The following is a 23,720-nucleotide window of genomic DNA, read 5'->3' as shown; positions in this document are numbered from 1 at the left end:
TGTCAAGTGTAGTCCTTCCTTGAGAGAGTGAATTAGCCCGCCGAACGCTAATTAGTCCTTCCTGCCCAGTAGGAAAGTGATTTACTGACCCCTGTTCGCTTGCTGGGTGGGTTTTAACCGGCCGGTGGTGTTTGTATGGGATAGAGCCGTTCGTACGTTTCGGGCAACTAAGCTTGGTAGATCTCCTTTAAATCTCAGCCATCAATCTTTATGTTTAACACAAAATCAACGGAAATAAATATGTGACATATGGAGAACTATGAAAGCCTCCATCCTTTATTATTAGGTATAGATATAGATATAGATAGGATTAGCAAGATCTAGTCAAAGTTTATCTCAGGACATTAGTATATCGTGTTTGTCTATGGATCACTGAAGTCCTAGTGGAGGCCCCAATTGGTCATATTGGTCACATCCACGGAACGGAGCAAATATTACTGTATAAAAGTTGGCTGTTTCTTGCATCTCAAAAAAAGATGTAGTTCCGTGTGAAATGTATTGTACAACATGTTTGCATACATGACATAGTACAACAAATTTCATCACGGTACCATAACTGGCACTTTACTAATAAGAATGCTTTGGACAACGGCAGAGTTCCACAAGTTGAAAAGCAAAATACCAAATGCCAGTATCGCAGCATATACAAATGAAACATCCTATAAATTTATGCTAGGACAAAATCTGGATTGACAATGGAAACTACTTTCCTGTTTAGATTTTATGCACCTGATGCATAGTTACTTGTTAATGTTACAAATGACGAACTCACATCCATGTTTTGAGACCCCTCCCCACCTACCAAAATGTACCAAGAATCGCAACAAACGCATACCAAACTGAACAGAAATCAGAACCAGGAAGTTACAAACGATGATCAAAGTTAATGATGGCATTGCTTGCTCGCACACCCACAGATTAACAAGGAAAATGGCAGCCAAACATCAACAGTTCAGCTCCAAAATTCGAGCACAGCAATTGAATAAACTGCCCCCCCCCCCCCCCCCCCCCTAACGCAACAATCAGAACACAATGAGAGAAAGGTAGACCACAGAAGTTTCCCCACTTTAGCTTTGAGACTGTTGAGGTTGTTGCCTTGTCAATATGCAGGAGGCCCTCACATCAACTTCCACATTCTTCCTGGCAAGCAAAAATGTTTGCACAACTGGACAACTGATAATATCAAATCAGACCTGCACAGTAAAACTCATAAGTAGTCTTTGGTGTTACTGAAACTGCTTCGAGCCTGCAATGACCTCCACAGGCTAGCCAAAACCTTTACACTTCTTCAACTTCCCAACCAATTTCATCCATATCCAACCAATTAGGAGTGTGAGGCCTGTTAATGGGAAAGACAGTTCTGGAACAGTTCAGCAAAGGAAGTAGCTGTAAACATATCATGATTTGTTTTATTCTCATCAAATCATCATTCTATCATATCAACAGAGCCAAATTACCAGGTCACATACATGTTAAAAATAGATGAAAAATAAAAATAAACTCGTGGTACATCAGAACATACTCCGAATCACAATATAAGTAGGTTAGGACATGACACTTTGACTTCATGAAAAATCTACTAATTTCAATTTGATATGACGGTAATTCTTTCTATATTGATGGTCAAACCTGAAAAGTTTTGACTGCCACAAATTCTAGAACTATAACTAACATGAATGGCCAGAGTAATTGTTTGATTGGACGAAACTCACCAATCGTACTGGCTACTATAGTTTATACAAGCTTTAACTTGATAAACATCAAACGCGGCAAAGACGCAGGAAGCAAAAATGCTCTGAAAAAACCATTGCATCTGCACCAATGACCAGCTTATACGAGAGATAAAATGGAACCATGTGTTGGCTCAAGGGGGTGGAGGGTTATGAAATATGAGGACATGCCGCTGGCACCAGATTCAAAATTCTCTGCATGACGGGAGTATACTTGACAGCAGTTTTTGCGTAAACCACTCAAGCACAATTCAGTTTTTACTGCTAATCAACCCACACTGGCGATATTAAACTTCAGATACGGAACTTAAGAAATTGCCAACATTTATCTCTTGGACAGTAGAGATGGACAACACTAAACATTTTGAATAATGAAAACAGATTATTTCCTTAATAGGTTGGGAATTGAAAACATGTTTTCTTTTAGGAACTGGAAAATGGAGATGTGTGTCACTATGAAAGGCAGGTCTAAGAGGGAATAATGCAATCACCTATTCTTGGAAGTAGTCTGGTAAAATAACGATTGAAGTGCAAATATTAAGATGGTCCAAATTTTCTAAACCCATGGAATCAAAATTCTGAGATCTTAACAATGCTCTGTGGTTTCCATAATTCACTAGCCAAGTAGCCATCTGTATTGAATCTGTAAGTTCATCCAGAAAGCACTAGTAGCACTCACATGATTCAGAATGGAGCTTCAAGTGACTCGTCCCACACATCACCACTTCCATTTGAAGCATCTTCACCATCCTCTTCCATCGACAGCCTGATATATTCCCTATGGGCGAACCGATCCCACTCAGTTAGAGTTGGATTTTCACGCTCCTGCAATTAAAAACCATACAACCTTTTAACTAAATAAATGCAGTGAATTCAAACACTTCATTGCAAAACAGTGATTACCTGGCGAATGAGGAATGGATCACGAGTTTCAAATGCCATAAATTTGTTCAGATTAAATAAGATATTGAATATATTTCCCGAGAGTTTACACTTTTTCAAGTCCCTCAATGTAAAATATGTCTCATTCTGCACAAAGGAAAAGCTTTATGAAATGCAGTTAAGGGCATGACTGAATGCATGAATTTTGTAGAGAACAATGCAATTCCTCCTCATTGCCTTTGGATTCCACTGTTCCAAACAGGGGGTAAATGAATCAGTTATATCCAGGATGATGATACCTCTGGTCCAATCATATCAATCATTTGGCATAGTATGTCCTCAAAAAGCACAGGTTCCTGTGCCATGCACTCCATACGATGCAACTGCTCCTCATAGAAAAACTGCATTTCATTGGTAGTTAAAATACCATTGCCATCAAGATCAATGCACTTAAACCTGTAAAGAGTGTGAGGCGTTTCAATAGATGAAGGAACATACTTCACCACAAACTGTATATAATATGAGTTGCAGACATGATATAACATATAGGTGTCCCATACCCATAACTTCATGTTGGAAATTTGTAGCAAAATTGTGTAGAAAAATCACATACTAAAAAAACATTTCCATTAAAACCCAATTGTTGGGGCTTTGTTCACTCGTTTGCCATCAATGCCTCAGATAATAAAACAGTTACAGGCAAAACAGAAGACATATCAAACCGGGAGAACACAATTACCAGTACTCAAGGCTAGGCTCAGATGATTTATCTTCCTCTGACAAGATGAAGTAAACAAAATCCTCATAACCCATCTTTCCTTCGGTCATGCTTGTGAATTTCCTTGGGACCTTAGTTGGAAAAAAAATATGGAAGTGCACAGTAAGCAACATTAATGCAATCTAACATCTCGGCTCTCAATATAAACTAGTAATAGAACTAGTAATGGACTAACCTGTGAAAAGACTCTATCGACTATTCTATAGGTCAACGAATGATTTCCATATCTGATAAGGTTCTCTTTATCAATCAAGAAATCATGATCTGTGTCCAGCTCCCAAAATTTGCAGTAGATTACATAAAAATGCTCATATGAGAAATATCTGCATCAGATACGACAAAGTCAGAAAATTATAGGAAAACAATGTAAAATATGCTTGATTTGCAGCATATAGTAGAATCAACTGAAGCCATGAAATTCCTGTTGGCCATCACAACCACATAATGAAGGAGCTCTTGAAAGAACAGAATTCGTAAGGAGCTAAAGCATAGTGTAATGGAAACCATATTCTACTGAGAGATCTTGGGAAATATACATGCACACGCGGCATTTAAGGAATTTGTACAGTTCCATCCATGAATTACCTCAGTATTTTGTTGATATCCTCTTCCTCATCCAGTTGCTGCATTGCAGCTACTAAATTCCCACGTTTTAGCTCTCTAAGGGTAAGATGACCATTTCCAGATCTATTTATGGAGTAGAAGATTCTGTATATTACAGTCTCAGCTGAAAAACACATTAAAACATAATAAGCAGATGAATGAGATGCAGCAAATCACCAGCATTAGTTCGGAATATCCATTCATCACAAAATCAAAAAGTATGTTATTACTGGGGAAAATAGATATCCTCTACAAACAACAGCTTGTCCTTGCATACAACATTCATGACTAAAGCTATCATTTTCCTATGTTACTGAACACGAGAAAATAACAGATTATTTTTAAGGAAGAAATATGAATTCTTAAGATAGACAGAAAGACAGCCCATATTTTAGATGTTAATACGAAGAGTTCCGTACCAACAGGTCTACTGTAGAACAGACTAAAATACTTCAACATTTATAGCAGAGGATGATGAACCACTTATGAGTTCTTAAGATAGACAGAAAGACCATGTTTTAGATGTTGATACGGAGAGTTCCCAATGCCGACAGGTTTATTGTAGAACACACTAGAATTCCTATAAGCATACCTTCAGATAGCAAAACCATTCAGGTTTAACTTTCTAATACCAAAGTGCAGGGGTGTCAATCTACGATCGGTTCCAGGACTTCCTTACTACCATCTCAGGCTCAACTCAATTCTCGTCAGCTCTACGCAAACAGAACTATGAAGGAAACGATGCCTTATTTTATTTCAGTGTTAGCCCCACTAAAAAATTATACTCCATCTCTTTGGCATACGCGGCTAAAAAGGGTATCTGTCTCAAAAGATGTGGAGGACATAACCAAAAAGGCTACATTGAAAAAACATAACAAGAATTCACAAATGAAATCACTTTGCCAGGGATCATTTCTTTTTCATCATATAAGCTACTATCATCATTGGCTTTTGAAAGAACAGATGACTCAAAATGCACATCTAATGCGCAAATATACAAAGAATACTGGTGATAGAGCTAACTACTAGGCAACTTGAACAACACATAACAGTGATTACCATATCTGTCCTGAAACTCAGGAGTGCCTTGTAAAAACTCTAAACCTGGGTGACTTGCCAGGAGTTCTTTTAGAACAGGCTTAAAATCCTCCTGCGCAAATTATGGAGAATTAGTATTCCCTTCAAGAAAACAAACATATAGAATAATCATCTTGTCCAGTTGGAGTCATATATACATGCCTACCAAGACCAAAAAGAGGAAAGAAATGCTGACCTGAGTGAGATAACTGTAGCCTGGCTTTCTTAGTATTTCAAATATCTGGGTAGCAGTGTCCATTGTGATCTTATTGTCATTAAACCAGTAATCGATAAATGCGTCCCTGAGTTTAAAAAAGAGAGTAACATGTCAAAACCGAAATATAAAATATCGGTGTTAAGTAAGAACTGGAATTGACATCAAAACTGTGCAGCCAAAAAGTAACTACCAACCGAGACATGCATTCCTGAACAATTGTTAAATATACATGAGACCACAGAAGTGTTAGATTAAATGTTACTATCATAAGGCAATGTGATAAATGAAACCTGACATCCTAGTCCAGAAAAGATAAGCTTCTGTAAGTTCAAATTTACAAACACAAGCAAGAAAACAATCCAGAAGCATACACACTGGTTGAAGAAGAAAACAGTGCCAAACTATTATTATAGCAAGGATAACGCATTGGTGGATAACCGTATATGAAGCAGGGTTACAAAACCAAGATGAGCAGTTTCTGCTTGCTTCTGGTCTGCCTAATTATAATGGGCAGGGTACTGTGCTTGTTGAACCTTGCACAGACAGTAGTGTGTATTATTATCTCTTTAAAAAAGCAGGAATAATAACTGGAGGGATTTACCCTCCCACCACGCAGGAAAAGTGGAAACCACCAGGAACACACAGATTTCCAACACTGATTGTGCAATCAAATGCTAATTTTACTATGGAGTCTGAATATCTCGAAGATTTCTCAGCACTTGAAACAGGTTAATGTTCCATAATGAACTTTGTGTTCTACTAAATTTTGGCTACAGTTAGGAGGTCCATGTGGTAGCTGCATGAAGTATTTCTCAGTGCCAAATATGATGGAACAACTAAGATTCACTATATCTAAATATACACTAACACTAGTGTAGCCATGTTGAGGTATTGAATAAACAGCACACCTTGTTACAGTTCCAGAGCAAGTGGCATCAATCTTCTTGAAAAGAACACCAGAGAGGTACGATGGCAACTTGCATATGTCTTTTATAACTGGTCTGAATTCTGATATGTGCAAATAAGACATTCAAAGTTAAGAATGCATTTCAATGTGGACAAAACAAAAGAAATCCTCAAATAAGGTCACCTTGAATCTGGAGTCCTTCCCCGGCAAAAAAAAGGTGATCTAGTCTAGACAAACACTGCTCCCTCAAATCTTTTGGTGGAGGGCGCCCATGTTTGAAGTAAAACTGCAAACAAGATGAATACAGAACTAAGTCTAACAAGGAAGATGCTTAAATAGCTATAGTAGGAACAAATATTACATGAATAATAACAAGCACAGATGCCATTCTCAAACAAACAAAAAACAGATGGGAAGCACCTGGGGTATAACTTCTCTCACAGGTTCACTGACTAATTTTAGAGGAGATCCCAAGGATGATGGTCCAGCACTAGATCCTCGTCTCATAACACGGGGAGAGCCAGCAGTGCTCCTGGGAGAAAGTGGGGGGGCACTACCAGCAGGGAACATTGACGGCAAAGAACTACTTGAAGCGGCATTTGTGCTAGCAGAGCTCCCAGCAACATTCAGTGTGGCACCGGCTTTTGCATCTTCAATCAAAGATTTCACCTAGTAGCGAAGAAACCAAATATTATAAGAAATGATACATCCAACAGAAGTATGTTATAGAAACAAATTTATTGCTTTTTTACGCAACAATGTACAATGCTTCTAATTTACAAAAACAGTAGCATCCCACGCCACAGAATCAATTATAGAAAGGCTTATATGACGAAGAAAGCAAAGTGCATAAAACATCAAGTTGTTACTTCAACAGATATCTAAGAATATCAAAAACAGAAGAGCAGTCAAACAGCGCTATTGAAGTGCTTTATAATGATACATATATACAGAACCTGAGCAGTAAGCATAGATAAATAATTTTCACCAAATTACAATGTGTTAGTAAATTTAACTAACAATGATTTGTATCTGTATGCATCACATAGAAGGTAAACTAAGTGGTAATCGAGTTAGAATTATAGGTGTACCACCTTAAGAAGTTTAATATGTAAGATAACAGAGTAACCAAAGCCAAGAAAAGAGCACACAATGAAATTAAAAGTTCTAGTGCCTCGGAAGCCTATTGTCACAATTCCAAGTACAGTTGCACCACCTATCATTTTGAGAGTTCAGCCACTATCCTATATTGATTGGACTAGCCTCTATTTCAATTTTTTAGAAAAATCTTGGACTAATCTGTTCAATTTAATCTACTTAATATTACAGTTGCTGATACAAGCACGCAACTTTTTTTTAATTTAGCAGGAGTGCTGCTAGTATTCCATTAAGAAGAAGGTGCCGATGGCAAGTACAAAATGGCCCAAGGACCCAAGAAACAACAAACCCAAGAGAAAAACAGTGTAGCTGCAAGATACACGGCTACAAGAAACTAGCGGACTTCAACTTCATTTAAGGTCCCACTAATGAAGTATAGAACAAACCTCAACATATGTTACATATTCCTAGAAGATTGAGCTATTTCAAGCATACACTCCCTCTGTAAAGAAATATAGAGCATTTAGATCACTACTTTAGTGATCTAAACGCTCTTATATTTCTTTATGGAGGGAGAACCATATATGCAGAGAGGTTAAACCTTGAAACATCTGCTATGTTACTATATATATTGAGCAATGCCTGAAATACAAGATGTAAGAAGCCAGCCCATATAGTAGATCTATATTGTCCTGAATCCAGTCAAATAATCACACATGAAAAATCAAACATATCCCAATACATATATAGCACTACATAGTTATAACGGCGGCCTAGGGAGCAAAGAATCCAGTCAAATAATCACACATGGAAAATCAAACATATTCCAATACATGTGTAGCACTACACAGTTATCACGACAGCTTAGGGAGCAAGGAACGCCGCGTCGGTGACACTAGACAATATCTTAGCTTAGCCTAATCATCGCATATAGAACATATATAACAAGGCAAAAATGGAGAATACATATCCCCCTAGCCACTTGGTCCAAAACATCGCCTGAAGACAACAGAACATCAAAGCATCCACTCAATTACCAACAGGCAGACACCTTCTCTAGCAGAAGCATTGGGCACCAAAGCAGCAAGGCAGAGGGCATCCAGCTAACAAGTGAGATGCACAACAAGCAGCAGAGAAAATCAGCAAGATGAAAGAGCTAAGAAAGCCCAATGTGACAGGTGTGTTCGCAAAGCGATAGCGCTGAGCAGGGAGGTGACGATGCACGGTGGTTGCGAACTACAAAAGGCCGACAGCAAGGGGAAGTGGAGTCCCTCTGTCTCCTGGACTGCTGCCAGTCGAGGCAAGCAGTCATGTCATCTGCTGACCTATTTGATAACATCATGTCTCCCACAGAAAAAGGTAACATGCCATTGACTACTATGCTATGTCCACCCCATAACACTACGTAACATCCAATACAACATTCAACATAACAAAGCAGACAAAACAACGAAATGTTAGCATCATTTGGGAGAGCAAGACACACTAATGGTAAAGCCTTGAGACCGTGATAACACTACAGGTAACACCATATATGATATTGTCAACAAAAGCTATATAGTCTATGTTGCATTTTATCTACTGTTCTGCACAGGTATGCATCAAATTAGCAGCCAAAAAGAGCTCAACAAAATATGCACACGGAGCAACAATTCGACCTTCTCACATGAAGCCATTGACTATCACCTATCACCAGAGCAATACTCAAACAGATTGCAACCAGGAAATAGCAACTTCAAATTCCATGAGTGCACTAAGGAGAAAAGTTAGCACGTTTTACTATCAAGAACACTGATGCATACCTGTATCATTGCATATAAATCTCAAAAGTCCAAGTAAATGACAGAACAGACCCTCCATCAAAAATTTACATAGTAATTGCTTGGCAAAAGGAATACCATCATCCAAACAAAACAATCTAAAGTAACCCAAAGAGACAAAAGCAGACAATTCAAGCCAGATCTCTAGCACAGTGTACCACTGCAAAAATGTCCTCAGAAGAGTGAACTATCATTTTAAGTAAGCATGGGCTCAAAGTATAACACAAATTGCTGTAGCATAAAACAAATCTTTGATAGCACTAGATCTCGGTACAGCATCAGAGTCCACATCTCCTGAAATCCATCATTCCTCTAATCACATGCAACATTGACTATCATACCAACATTTCTTTATCTTTAATATAATGATAAAGCTGATGCATACGGTGAGGGCTCATCTCAAAAACCACAAGTAAGCACATCGGTTCAAGAAACCAAATTAGTACAGATGGTACATATTCATTCACGGCAACTGAGGAGCAGAAAGTAAGCACCCGAAGAAACAGGCCAAGTACATATTTCCGCAAAAATTACTACAATCACAATCTCCCGCAGGACCTTAGCCTTTGATGTACCAGACCCCGTCGCTTTGTATCCTCGGCTTAAGCTAGCAATCCTGATACGAACATAACAATCTAAACTCATAGAGAGGCACTGCAGCACAAGGCGCCACCAAGGCAGAGCGTTCTAACAACATTTTTCCAAGAGTTCCAACAGGAGATCACGCTAGCCACGCAAAATAACGGACGAACCGCGCCAATATATGAGCAAATCCAAAGGAGCACGCGAGGGCAAGAGGACGGGTGAGAGGTTACCAGCTTGGACGACTCAGGCAGCACGAGCCACTGCAAGTAGAGTGCCTCGGCTATGCTTGAGTTCTCCCGGAGCGCGCCCGGCGCGAGCTCTGGCAGCTGCAGCAGCTCCGGGTCAAGCGCCGACGCATCCCTCCTCGCCGCTTCCACCTCCATGCCGTCAAGACCCTGGTGCCCTTCTCATGCACCAAGCAAGGCCCCAAACCCTAGATCTGTCCCCCGCGAGCGCGTCCAGAGGCTGGAGGACGCGGTGGTGTGGCGTGAGGTGAGTGGCGAATCGGAACTCGGCGGGGTCGGCGGCGGACGACTAAGGAGGATCAGGGGTCGCCGGCGTCGAGATCTGAGGCGAGAGCCGGGGACGGGTGGAGGCGAAACCCTAGGCCGGGACAAGCGAGCGACAACAGGTGGAGGAGATGGGGGGAGGGGAGAGCGGAAGATGGTGGTGCTAGGCTGCTGGCTAATGGTGGGCGTCGATATAACAGCGGAGGGCAAAATGAAATCGTCTTTCCGATGGCACTTTCGCTCCGTGTGGCTGAATGGAGCTGATGCAGCCAAACCCGTGCGTGGAAGCGGTTTTGTGTTTTTCGGTTCTATTTTCTTTCCTGTAATTGAACATATAAAGCCTCCTAGAGTACCCGCTAAACCAGCGCCATCGCGGTTTTAAACCGATCCTGTTCGCACGATATGCATCGGTGTCCATTGTCGATGTACCTTCCATCGCTGTGGTGAAAATCTGGGCGTTCGTTTTTGCGTACGCTGCGTAATCAGGCCAGAGTTGATGACAGATAGGCCAGCCTTGCCCGCGGGCCAGCCTCGCAGCCACACGGTGTGTGCCTGTGTTTCGATAAAAAAAAAGCAGCGGCGATAGAACGTGGGTTGGCAGGAGCGATCGCGGGTTCGCAGTGCATTTTTTACCGTTCTTCTTGCACCCAGCGGCAGCCCTTCCGCTTCAGCCGCGCCGGGCCCATCTGTCGGTCTCGTGGGTGGGCGTCGCTTTTTGTCCTGCTTGCTCCTCTTTCCCCCCAATTCGCTGCCTCCTCTTTCCCCGGTCTCCCCCAATCCCCGCCTCCTCTCCTCCTCCTCAATCTGTTGCCTCTCCCCCAAGCTGCCGCCTCTCCCCTAGGCCGCCGCCCTCTCTCCTTCTCCCCCGTCTTCGGCCCCGCCCTCGCCAACTCCCGACGCTTTGTCGAGTGGAGAACCAGGAAGGAGGAGGGACGTGAAGTGGAGAAGAGGGGGTGCGATGGAGAAGGAGCCAAGCCCGCAGGAGAGCACGGAGCGTCGGCGCGCCCTGCCAGTCGCGGCTGCTCGTGGAGCTCCGGCATGTGCTGCACCATGGAGGCGCTCGTGGAGGTGCTCTCACCTTCGGAACCACCTCGATCCGTGTCTGGAACCATCCTGCTCGTCTCCAACTTTTCCAGCTCACCGATGAGGACCTCGTCTCGGCCTCCTACCAGCCCCATCCGTTGGAGCACAACGCTGCCTTCTGCCTCCCCATGCGAGATCCTTGTTCTGATTCCTTCCTCTCTTGATTAATTTCATTCTATTTCATTTCTAGGGTTTGATGTCGAGGAGGTTCCTACACCAATGGTGACAGCGGGCTCTGCTACAGGTATGCTTATCCTCTCCGCCACTCTTTTCCATCTCTCTCCTAATGATTCATTTTTTTGTGCTCATGGAGTGCTTGATGAATTGCTTGCAGGAAGCAGGGTCTAATGATGTACAATTTGCAGCTACTGGTTAATTGTTCAAATGGGAGCTTCCGTAGGGGCGTGTCCTCAATTCCATTACCTTTCTAGATTATTGTTTCGTGGTTGATGCAATACTCAGTTTGGTGGTTTCCTTTTGTTTTTGCTGCAGAGAGTGGAAGTTTTAGAATGGTGCGGACAGGTTGAGAGCAATAGATGTTTTTTAAGACCTAGGTGAGCACTCCAGGTTCTGTGAATTTTTCCTTCACATTACTGCAGTATTTTCATACTTAAAGGAAATATAAATGATATGGTTTCTCTCTCCCAGATTGTTACTACCGAGAATGGAATTCAAGAAGAGATACTTTTGGTCTTATCTTATTACCTCTCGTATCTGATAGATAACACAAAGTTATCAGTTTAGTTGGAAAAAGAAAAAGTCCAGATCAATTGTGAGGATATGATCATTGGCATGCTTACCCCGGATGATGCCTCATTTCTTCAGAATTTGAGGCTGTTCTTGATATGCCAGGTAGGTCCGGCTATCGAGTCAATAATTATATTTTGTAGTGTGTGATGATACATTAATAATCACACTTGAATGTGTTACCTAAACCTGTCTTGCTTTTGTATTTCATCCTTCTTTGAACCGTCCAATGACTTGTGCACTACAGATGATAAGTGTGAGGTGTACAGAAACCTGCACCTTGTATTCCTATCTTGCTTTTGTATTATATCCCCCTTTGAACCATCCGACGACTTGTGCACTACAAATGAGAAGTGTGAGGTGTACAGAGACCTGCACTTCATATTTCTTACATTCCTGTTTTATTTAATGTTTGAGCCTCTTTATATTGCTTACATCTGTGATTTATCTAATCTCTGAGCAAGTGTGACTGTGTATAATTGAGTTAATAAGCCCAGTTGTTTGAAGAAGCAATTTGCATTCCAGATTTTAGGATTGTACTAATTCTTCTATCCATTTTGATTTGCCCCTGCCATTGTAGAAGTATGAGTGGGTTGACTTTTCTTGATGTGTATTTTATACAACGAGCAACTACCTTGCGCCGTCTTCCAGCCGCCAACAATCCCATGACCCTGCATCAGGTCAGAAAAAATATTCAATAATTATTTCTTATGCAGGGTCATTGGATTGTTGGCTTCAGACATACTGTACTATTGGGCTTCAAGCATACTTCAGTTCTAAACTTATTCCGTTTTCCCTTCATTTTCTAAGAATGTACTGTTGGGCATTAAGTAGGAGTAGGTACTTATACTAAGGAGCAGATATGGACATGTTAATTTCACTTATTTTTGGAACGAAGATCTCACTTCATTTATATTAGTCCTTGACGTCTGTGTTCTTTATTGTGCAAAATTGTTCCTTTCTGGGTAGATGAAAGTGCAGATTCCACCAAAGGAAGATTTAGTAGGCTTTCTGTTACATGTTGCTAAAAGTAAATGAATCGCATTCTTTCTGTTTTGGTTCAGGACAATTTGATTTTTGGAGGACAAAGGTTAGACAAGGATGAGAATGGGATACCAGATTACAGCGATGGAGGCTCGGACATGGATCTGCTCATGCTCTCAGCAGGAATATTGGATGTTCTCGAAGCTTTGCCATACACACGTGCTACTTTTGGCACTTGCGTGGGCTCCAGTTTGTGTCAATGCAATTTGCATCTGTCAGCGGATTATGGCGATCAGGCTTGGTTATTGGCCTACAGATATGTTTGTGTATGGATGTCACAAAATTGTTATGCAGAAAATAAGTGTGTAGTACATTTCATAGATACAAGTGATCTTGTTCAGTTTAGTCAGAGCACATGCAAACAAGTAGTTCCCTAGGGTGGAGGCCTTCCACTTGCTTTTGCTAGCTGTATGAAATAGACTGAACCTGAACCTAACTACGATTGGATGTCTAAGCTGAATTGTTGCATCCGTAGACATGGAATTATGGATCAATTTTAGCTCTTAAGAACTACGTACTTATGGTCCTATGTAATCCCAATTTATTCAGGCAAGCATCCCAAAAGTTCACTAATGAACAAAGCAACATCACACAGAATCTAAGTTTTAGGCCAGGTTACTGTAATGTATTTTTAAAGATGTACATTAGAGAAATTGTTTAGCCAACAATCCAATTAAATTTACATGCAGCTATATATATATATTTACTAATCAATCTTTTCCCTTCTCTCTATCTAATTTTAACATTGCACAATGATTTATTCCCTGTTTGTAGCTTACACTGAAATCTAAGCTCGTGTGCATGTATGTATTATGAACCAGCCATGTCCATTGCCTTACTGGATACATAAGTCTCTCCATTGCTGTTGTCGGATGGGTTTACGTTTGCTATTATTTTCTGTTTTGGTTAGGAACCAGGTGCTATAATGCACCAATGCTGCTTTCTGATGATGACGGCAATGCCAAACGCACCATCACCTGAGGTAGCTCATGTCTATATCTCATTTACTTATCATGATATGTACCTGGAAGTCATTCATATTGGTTTCTTAGGACCGCCTTCAAGAGCATGCTGAAGAATCACAACAAAAACTCCCCCAGTGATAGTGCCACTCCATGAGAGATCCATATCAAACTGAAACTCAATTTCCTCGCATTAGCCAAAGCATGCCATCACATATTCTTTGCTGTTGTTGTGGAACTATTTCAGTATGGGTAAGTTCTTTTTTTAAGTGTACTCTATATGTTGGTGACTTATTTCTTAAATTGATTGTTCTTTTACAAAATTGAGCAAAAAGAAAAGAACAAAGAAAAATTGTTTAGCTAGATAGGCAAAGCCGCTGATGTTTACTTGTTGTTTGTTCTAGACCCTTCATGGGCCATGCTTTTCTATGCTTTTTGCGTTCCTGGACTGTAAGAAATCTTGCGGATGTGCTCTCTATTTTCCCGTTACTTTCTCCCCCACTCACATTTAAATTTGCTAATATATTAGTTTTCAAACATGACGTATACATATCCAAGGATGAAGAGAAGAAGAAGAATTGGGATTGTCAATTGTGTATTTGCAATTGTACAGATCCGAGGTGCTATACTTATCTGCATTTAAATTTGCTTTTTCTTGGAACTATTGGCATGTAGAGGAGGCTGTGTTTTATTTGGTGGTCCGTTAGGCACATAAGTAACTGATTTTGCCTTTTTCACAAAACAAGCTGAGCTTCTGGTGTATATGGGCCCAGCTCCATGTTTTTATTGCCAAAAAAATCAAGTACAATGTTAAATGTGCTGGTTCACATGCCAATTGGTCATGTTCTTGAGGCCTTAATCTTACTATCCTATCTGAATATTCCTTTTATGACAATTTATAGGTCTATGCGATTGGCGGGGATGGAACCATGAGAGGAGCAGTGGCGATATTCAAAGAGTTTAAACAGCATGGTTTGAGGATATCCATTACATGGATCCCAAAAACTGTGGACATTGGCATCATAGACAAGTCGTTTGTGTTTCAAACTGCAGTGGAGATTACTTAGCATGCGATCAACCGGCACATGTGGAGGCTGTGAGCGCTGTGAATGGCATTGGTTTTGTCAAACTTACGGGAAGGAGCACATGACACATTACTCTTCATGCCACCCTGAGCAGCCGAGATGTTGACTTCTGTGAATCTTGAGATTGATTTCCACGTTGAAGGAAAGGGAAGCCTGTTTGAGTTCCTGTATCGAAGGATAAAGAAGAAGGGGCATATGTTGTGGTCGTTGTTGCCGAATGCGCTGATCAAGAGTTAATACCCCGGACTGATGACCCAACAGAGTTAACTTAATCTGAACCTCCTCTGTTTCCGCTATATATCCCTATTTTTCTGAACTTAACAACCGAACAGCATTATATATTAGATCAGCACACAAGTGAACTGGAAATCATTTTATTCAGATTGTTGGTACCCTCGGTGTAAAATTATTCCTTATTGGTTGGGGATTTGGAGACGTAGTATCTGGTTGATGAAGGATTTTTTATCTCCTAAGCTCCACACATTCTCTTCCATCTAACACAACCGGCACGGTCAAGTGGTGTAGCAGTTGACGGTCGACAGCTAAAATCAAGGCACCGTCTTAATTTAGGCGGAAAGACCACAACTCTTCCATCTACACCAGGTTTGTTTGTTTCAGCCCTAACATGTTTAGTCATATAGTTGTCGACAAACCCTGACATGATTCTGCTACAACACAGAAGGATTGGGAAAATATTAAATTTGGTGTGAAGGCGGTGTTGATTTCTATGATGTTTCGTTCGTGAAGGATGCCAATGTTATTCATGAACTCAAGGACTTCAGGAAAAGTAATGCTTCTGTCATCTATGGAAGTCTTGGAAATCTATAATGGGAGCTTACTCAATATTTAATTTGTTATTTTAATATCCAGGTGCTAATGCGGATATACATTTCATTCTTGTAATCGAGAGGGCTGATTCAACTCCAAACCTGTGGTCAATTATTGCTGCTTCGGATGGGGTAAGGCCCTTAACATTGCATGTACTGTTAGTTCATTCATGTTAAATCAAGTAGCAACTCCTTCCCACATGGAAATTACCTTGGGTCGCCTGTTTCATGAGAACTAAGGTCAAGAAATGATTTATTAAGGAGCTTTGGTTGTAACTGAAATTCACTGCAAAACTGCATATGGAAACATACAATATTTTTCTCTCTCTTAACTCACCTCAAAGTAAAGGACTTCTGGAGATAAAATTATTGATTGGTAGGGCCTTGGTTTATTAACTATTATATATTTTTAGAAGCTGAAACCCAAATCATATGTTGTTTCTTCTTTGGGATGAAACAGATCATACGTGTGGCGTCGACTAAGACCGTAGTCTGATCATACAAGGCCTTATTGATTGTTGATTCTACTTCCATAGTCTGATATATTCGAGGGGCAGCCAAGATCAGGCAAGAGGACGATGTTTTGATTGTTTCGACAGAAATTCTACTGGCTGAAGCTCAAAGACCGAAGCCCCTATCCCAGTGTTGAAAACTTCAATCAACCCATAGCTAAAGCTAGAATCAAGTAGAGGAGTGGCTACTCTGAAAACTCTTGTTCTGATCACTTCCAGGTAATTGGCTAGGATTCGTATCGTCCCTTTCCAGCTATGACGGATGGTATACTGCATACTAATGAGGATAGATGATTTATGTTGATGAACTATTTTAGATAGTGACACCGAAGTGTTATTCTATGGATAGCCTTCAGATGTTCTTTTGCATTTTTCCTGTGCAAAGATATATATTAACGAACAAACAGTGCGTACATGTTACCCTTTTGTCGGCGAAGGCGTATTAGCATGCCTAGCTGCCAAGTATGAATAGTATGTGCATCACTCAGTAATAAAGCATCCTGGTGAAATAGAGTATCTCAGAAAAATAATTGCTGATGTGTGCTGATACGTTGCTAAACCTACATGATATGGACTCACTTCTCTTTATTAATTGTTGGTTTACTTCGATGCCCTGCAATGGCACTCCTAGGAATGTTAGAGCAACTCCAACACGCTGACCCAAACTGTCCACGCGTGTTCGTTTGGATCGTAACTAGCACAATTCGCGGCTCGACGCGCCGACGCAAACGGACGAGCGTCCGCTCTTTGTCCGTGCGCGACCCATTTCAGACCCAAATTCGGGCCGGATTTGCGTCGGTGCGGACACATAGTGTATGCGTGCGACGCCCGCCCTTGTCCAGCCCCTTGGACCACCAGTCGATGGCACATCCACCCCAATTTCCATTCCTTTCCCAGGAAACCTCCCGCTCGCTTGCTCTCCCGGCCGCTTGCCATGGGTGATTCGCCTCCACCATGAACATGCCCTACACTGTCTGCAAAAAGGTGGCGCCGCCCAAGAATGTGCTGATGTATGCGTGACGGGTCGTTCCACCAAGAGGGCTGGCCGCCAGCATGAACTATGGGCACTGGCATGACCGCTGGCATGAATTTAATGGAAAATAAGTATTTATTAAGTTGGTTCTTAATCAATCTCATATGCATGGTTTAAATACTTGCTCACTCCCGCCTTTTGTGCCATGGGTGCCACGAGTCATCTAGCATGAACAAAGGGCAACCATATGCTTTCGCCTTCAAGTGCACTTTCAAGGGATTGAGCCTGATCGTCTACTCAATATAAGCAAGTTGCAACAGCCCTTTATTATATAACTTAATATTAGTATAAATGCCTACCAAGACTTCTGTGTTTATCATCCTTTTGGATCTTTTGCAATCCCCTAAGACCATCATGTGCATTTAACTATCGGTTATTTGTTGCTTAGACTGTTATTTAACTATCACTCTTACAATACTTGGTTTACACTCGGCCTTTGCGCTATTGGCGCAACGGGTCATCTAGTGATAATAATTGATGATCTTCGATGCTCGCAAATGAAAGCGATATGAATATTACATTGTTGTCTTGTTATATTATCAATATCTATTTGAAATATGTATGGTCATTCAAGTGATATTTAGTTGAAAGTATCTTCAAAATTATAACAAGAGGTCAAAAATGCTCTCGAGAGAAGTGAGATGCAATCTAATTTAATCTGATCGGCCATCACATAAAGACACCATCAAGGATCGGAGAGCGGGGGGAAAGTGTCGCCTTGCTCTACTCCTTATGACACCTCCTTCCATATCTCCCGTCAGGCGGTAACCTCCTCTCATTCTCCCGTGGAGCCTCAACGTGCCTCTTCGCTCAGCCACGCCGCATCTCCACGCCAACATGCGTCGCCTTCTGATCGGCTTCCTCTGGCGTCTTATCCCGCGACGACGCCTATAGAGGTGTGTGCTGCCACATAACAACGATCATATCATAGCCATGTCCAATAAAAAAATCGGCATGTGAGGAGAAGGATGGATGCCATGATTTGGATGGTCATCGACAACGGCACACGTGGTGAGCCTGGCGGTGAGGAGGGTAGATGCGAGCATATTAAATTTGTGAGGGTAATTGAGATTGCGGTTCACTTGACGAAGGGGATACTTGCCTTGTCATGCTCTCCACTATCTGGCTTCGTCTCTCATGGTCTTCATTGTGCAAGACACCACCCTGTTGTTGTCATCTGCATTTCCAGTGAATCTCCGACAAATCAATCTTTCAGGCGTGTTGTAGGCTACAACAAGATTAGGGGGGTTGTGCGTCTTGATGCGAGTCATCAATGGTTGCGGGTCGTTCGCCCTGACAATGGGACAAAGGCGATGTTCAAGTGCTTGTCTAACTTTGGATTATGTTCTCCGTTTACTGTTTGAGCCCATATGGGCGCAATATTTTTAGTTCATGTATATTTGTGATTGACAACATGTTGCAACCCATGTGAATTCGTGTAGCTGACATGGTACCTTACATATTTCACTAATCAAAAGTTCACATAGGTTGCCAGTTGTAATGTATTCTATTAGTAGTGTTGTTTGCGAATTTATTTATTAGAATTAGGAAGTAATGATAGCTGATTGTTGCTAGCTTTACCTCTCTTTTTTGTGAAAGGTATCTTTACCTTTTTTAGTTGTATAATTGGCTATTTTTATGAACTTCATAACTATGTTTCTACTTTGTAGTTAGATTAAAAATATTGACCCGCAAAAAAATACTAACAAATATTGATATTTTCGTATTGTTACCGGTTTTGCATACAACAAAAAATTGATGGATTGACTTTTGAGACTTTGTTTCTGCATCATCTTCTCGATAGCCAAACTGAATTGCATCCGTGAACTAGCGGATCCACTAAATCCGTGCATTGGATGCTAACTGACAAGGCAACGCCAATATGAGCATAAGGATCATTAAATGTATCTCATGGTTTGTGCAAGGAGTATCGAATTATCCTACTCGTGGAATTAAACCCATTAAGGCCGAATGAAAGGGCGATCAGCCACCTATGCCACATGGTGCATGCTGGTTGGCCGCGGTGATAAACTTTTTATGTTTTTTGGAGATTTTTTTGGAACATGGAAGTGTGGCATTTTTTCCTTTTCCCATTAGAGAAAAGTTTCTTAGCCTTTTTTATTTTCGAGATGGATGTGAAAAGGTTTCTTTTTTAAGTTTTGAGATGAAGGTGAAGTTTTTCCTTTTTTTTCTTTAAGAAGGAGAAATACGCGCTCAACTTCCTCTCAAGCGGCCCCAATGGCGGGCCCGAACCACTAGCATGTTTCATGTTGCGTTGTCATTGGGCAGCGAGACATACATGGTCATGACCAATTGTTGAGATTTATGTGAATAGTTGAAATCAATCTAGTTAGAAGTTCGTGCAGAGGCTGACAAAGGGTTGGGGCATCCAGTAAACACAACAACAGAACCTACTGGGTCCTGGTATTCAGATTTTGTGGAGGTTATTCTTTTTTTGTGTGCAACACAGGAAGCTGAAAATGGAGAAACACATTGGAAAACTTCCATGTTCTTCGAGTGTCTACATTTCTATAGTTTACCCGTTTTCATTCTTATGACCTGGTCGGTTAATCTAGACATTTTCACTCGTTCACTTGACTCAATACTTTTTTGGTAGGTGTTCTGCCTCTACATTAAATAACTTGATTGGATTCTCATTTTTGCAATTATAGTGACCAGATCAATATGGATTCTCTTTAATTAAATAGTTGCTTTAATAGTCATACTGCTCACTGTGAGGTGGACCAATGCGCACGGTTGGACGGGGGAAACAGAACGCGACTCCTCGCGGCGCCCCCGTGGGCGTCGAGGAGAGCCCAGGCCGCCGGCACCGAACCCACCCCCTCCTCCCTTCTCCCCTGTCGCCGCTGGCGCAAGTTGACGGGCAAAGCCCAGTCGGCCAGGGCGGCGTCAGGGATTCTTCTCCTTCCTGGTCAGAACCTGGCAGCGCGGGACGTCAGATCTGGGGGGCGGCGCGGCGCGTGCGCGAGGCAGGCGGCGTGGCACGATGTGTTGGCGGCAGCGGCTATTGGGCAAGGCGTCCGCGGGGAGGTTGCGCTGTGGGGTGGTCGGCGTGCCTGTGCTGGTGACGGCTACCTTCTGAGGCCGCGAGCGCAGGCGGCGCGACCTGGCTCAGGCGTACAAGGTGGACTTGGCGGTCGCGTTGGGGATGCGGGCTGGGCTTGTCTCGCCGGTGTGCAGGGGCTGGGCGGTGGTTGCCGCGATTCATGTCGATCCAACCGAGCTGGATCTGGATCTGGGTGGGTTGGTGGAGGTCAACCCATGGCTACGGGCGGGCGGCGGGCTAGATCGGGGCGGCATGGGGACCTGCTGCCGTGATAATATAGGTGGCGGTCCTCGTGCTCGTCTCGCATCACGGCAATGTCCTGCATGATCGGTCCTCCTTGATCTGGTCATTGACGTGTCTCGGAATTGCTATTGGAGATCTTGCCCAAGATATTTGGATCGGATAAAATTCGGTCGTGCACGTCCATTTCAACCTATGAGGTTTTATGTGGGTGTGATGCGAAGCTCTGTTGTTTGTTGACACCATGGGACATGTCGGCTTCTCGATTTCTATGGTGTAGACAGCTGTGGAGAAGGTCATGGTGACTGAGATCAGAGGATCGGTTAGACGGACGGGGCCTTCGAGGCGATGGAGTCAGCTAGGTGTTTGATAACTCTCAGGAGCAGCAGCGTCAAAGTGGGTGCGACGGCACTAGAGGAATTCATTTTGGGTGGTGCCCCTCGGGTACTGAGCCGGGACTTTCAGGGTGAAAACCTAAAGGTCTGGCCTTCATTGGTTGTGCCTAGCAATTGCCTTGCTGAAGGAATTGTTTTGAGATTTCGGACTTCTCCGGGATGAAAACCTAGGATCTTGGATCGGGCAACAACGACGCTTGTGCACTGTTTCCTTCTTGGAGGCGTTGCTTTTGGAGACCTTTGATGTTTTACAGGTGTTGTATTTGGTGGTGGTTTTGTGTGCGGCTGCTGAGAAGAGTCGGTCACTATAGCGGGACCTTTATTTTTTCCTTTATTTTTAATTTTTCTTTGGCTATGTGCATCCTGGATGTCCTTGCGGCATCTTGTAGGTGGAGAGGCTGGGTGTAATTGGTATCTTCATGATATTAATATATTCCCCTTTCTAAAAAAATAGTCATACTGGAGCAATCAAATTTGGAGGGATTAATAAAAATCAGATAATTGGTTCCCCCTTATTTTAGGGAGGAAGGTGATCTTTGTTGTTCAATGTCAATAATGAATATCTCCTTTCGCAAAAAGAAAAAAATGCGAGAGATGTCATTATTAGTCCCTCTACACTATTATTTATCCATGAATCATTATATTCAAGAGGCCCACAAGTAATTAAAATTTCGAACAAGGAAGCAATTAGAAAGTTTGAGTGTTGCAATGATGTCTAAATGAGCTTATCGCTTCGTACTCACCTTCTCGGTAACGGCATCGCCGGGGCTGCACGCAACAAGAGCGTCGAAGATGTTGTGGTAGGGGTAGGCATCTTGATGCTCGAGAAATCTTGCTTCAAGTAGATAATATTACCTTTCAAATTTAACATTCCTTTGACCTAAGCCATGGCATCATGAAGACAGAAGGCTTAGCAATGAAGGCTATAATATCTAAGCAGGCTTTGTGATATACCAATTTTTGTAAAAAAAGTCCTTCTTATAAAGAAATTTTGCTTTATTTGTACTAGCTGTTACAAAATTATGTGAACATGGTGTGCATTGTAGATTTATTGTTAAGTACGAGCAATATATAATGATTCCAGAATTGTGATGAATTTGTTAGGGAGAGAACAATTTGCCATCATAGCAACAAGGCATTATCATCCGAGTGTTAAGGATAGCAAGAGCGTGATGCATGCCCAGACAAAGGGTGTTGATTATTCATGCTGCTTCGATTGGTTCATCCATTATTATGGAAGCAAATAGAACACATGAGAAGAACTCTATTTATACATATTTAGATGAGTAAATAAGGCTATAAATAATCTGCAGTTTTATAGAGGATCTGACTAGAAGAACAATAGATGCACTACTGCAGGATGGTCCAAACGCGACACTACGATCAGAGACCCTTCGACGAAACTGTGTGCGATGCCATAGTCGCAAACGGTGGTGTAAAAAAACCGTCAAAAAAGGTGCAAAATGTTTGCGATGACAGATGCATCAAACACAGTTCAGAATTTAGTTGCGTGTGCGATGCAGGGCATACGGTTCAGCTCAATTAACTGTTTGGGATGAGGAGGCACAAAAGAAACGGGCAGCCAGATGAAGGCGTGTGCGATATACAGCATATGGTTCACCGGGATGAACTGTGTGTGATTAGGCAACACAATGGAAATGGTTCAACTGAACAAGATGTGTGTGATACGCGGCAAACATGTCCGTAATCTAAAATTTGTGCGAAGACCAATAATAACACAGACGATTGCTGCTAATAAGCCGTGTGAATTGCTCTGTCTACAATAGAATAACATGTATATATATATAACTGAAATAAACATCCAATTACATAAGTGACTATACAGATCATTCGCAGACACCTCAATAAACAATTGCATGCATTCTAAAGTACGAGAAATGATCGTCTAGTCATCTACTTCTTGTGACGCTCCTGCCACTGCTATGTGGCTCGATCCCTCGTCTTTGTCTGGAAAAAGACAGTTCCTCATGTCAACGATCCGCCTATACATCTCGTAGCTTGTAGTGATCCGACCTCAGACGGTCAAATCTTTGTGTATAAGTGTCATCCCTGGATCGGTAATGCTGACACACACAATACTTGAAGGATTTATAACAGAGTTCAATCACACACTTATTACATCGAATGTCTCAAAAGAGAACTTATTACAATAATATGGCTTAAGTCCATCTTAAAAAATAACTGCGGAAGCATCGAAGATAAATGAGTCCATCAACTCCAACGGCATAGCTGAGTGCACGACAACGACCTAGCGCACCTTACTCTTCATCTAAAAAGTCGGCAACATAACACGTTGCAACCCGAAACGGGTCAGCACATGGAATATGCTGGCAAAATAACACTATAGAGCAATGAACAAGATATCGGCTAACACTACATGCATGTAAGGCTGGTGGAGGCTCTATGGTTTTTATTTTTGCGTAAAGCCAATTTTTCTCTACTACAAAGGAATATATTTTACTTAACTACAAAGTTGGTTGATAAACATTGAGAAGGTT

General features: G+C 41.9%; 1 protein-coding gene and 1 long non-coding RNA gene across 3 annotated transcripts; one reads left to right on the top strand and one right to left on the bottom strand.

Moving 5' to 3' along the window:
- Positions 1 to 689: 689 nt before the first annotated feature.
- Positions 690 to 10,508, bottom strand: LOC109785872 (probable serine/threonine protein phosphatase 2A regulatory subunit B''delta). The gene is made up of 13 exons (XM_020344458.4): positions 9,928 to 10,508; positions 6,615 to 6,863; positions 6,378 to 6,480; positions 6,196 to 6,295; positions 5,267 to 5,372; positions 5,053 to 5,143; positions 3,976 to 4,117; positions 3,566 to 3,713; positions 3,352 to 3,461; positions 2,912 to 3,068; positions 2,634 to 2,759; positions 2,410 to 2,555; positions 690 to 1,339 (listed from the first exon to the last, which is right to left on the bottom strand). The coding sequence occupies exons 1-12, from the start codon at positions 10,078 to 10,080 to the stop codon at positions 2,415 to 2,417; spliced, it is 1,626 nt and encodes a 541-aa protein (XP_020200047.1). The 5' UTR covers positions 10,081 to 10,508; the 3' UTR covers positions 690 to 1,339; positions 2,410 to 2,414.
- A 389-nt stretch (positions 10,509 to 10,897) lies between these two features.
- Positions 10,898 to 16,961, top strand: LOC109785870 (uncharacterized). Of its 2 annotated transcripts, none has more exons than XR_012205681.1 (9): positions 10,898 to 11,533; positions 11,624 to 11,843; positions 11,938 to 12,141; positions 13,101 to 14,062; positions 14,133 to 14,294; positions 14,945 to 15,730; positions 15,810 to 15,914; positions 15,998 to 16,086; positions 16,415 to 16,961. It is a non-coding gene; the product is annotated as an uncharacterized lncRNA (long non-coding RNA). The 2 variants fall into 2 exon arrangements; XR_002238184.4 differs by having other exon boundaries at positions 10,899 to 11,533; positions 15,807 to 15,914.
- Positions 16,962 to 23,720: the final 6,759 nt, after the last annotated feature.

The sequence above is a fragment of the Aegilops tauschii genome, chromosome 1, assembly GCF_002575655.3.
Source record: "Aegilops tauschii subsp. strangulata cultivar AL8/78 chromosome 1, Aet v6.0, whole genome shotgun sequence".
In the NCBI taxonomy this organism is placed as follows: Eukaryota; Viridiplantae; Streptophyta; class Magnoliopsida; order Poales; family Poaceae; genus Aegilops; species Aegilops tauschii.
The sequence above is the reverse complement of the archived record's forward strand: the minus strand, read 5'-3'. Positions and strand labels throughout refer to the sequence as shown.

Coding starts and splice junctions, on each gene's coding strand:
- LOC109785872 (XM_020344458.4), bottom strand. CDS start 10,080: ATGGAGGTGGAAGCGGCGAGGAGGGATGCGTCGGCGCTTGACCCGGAG. Junction 4,118..5,052: donor TGAGTTTCAGGACAGATATG/GTAATCACTGTT, acceptor TGTGTTTTTCAG/CTGAGACTGTAATATACAGA. Junction 3,462..3,565: donor TCGATAGAGTCTTTTCACAG/GTTAGTCCATTA, acceptor TTTCCAACTAAG/GTCCCAAGGAAATTCACAAG.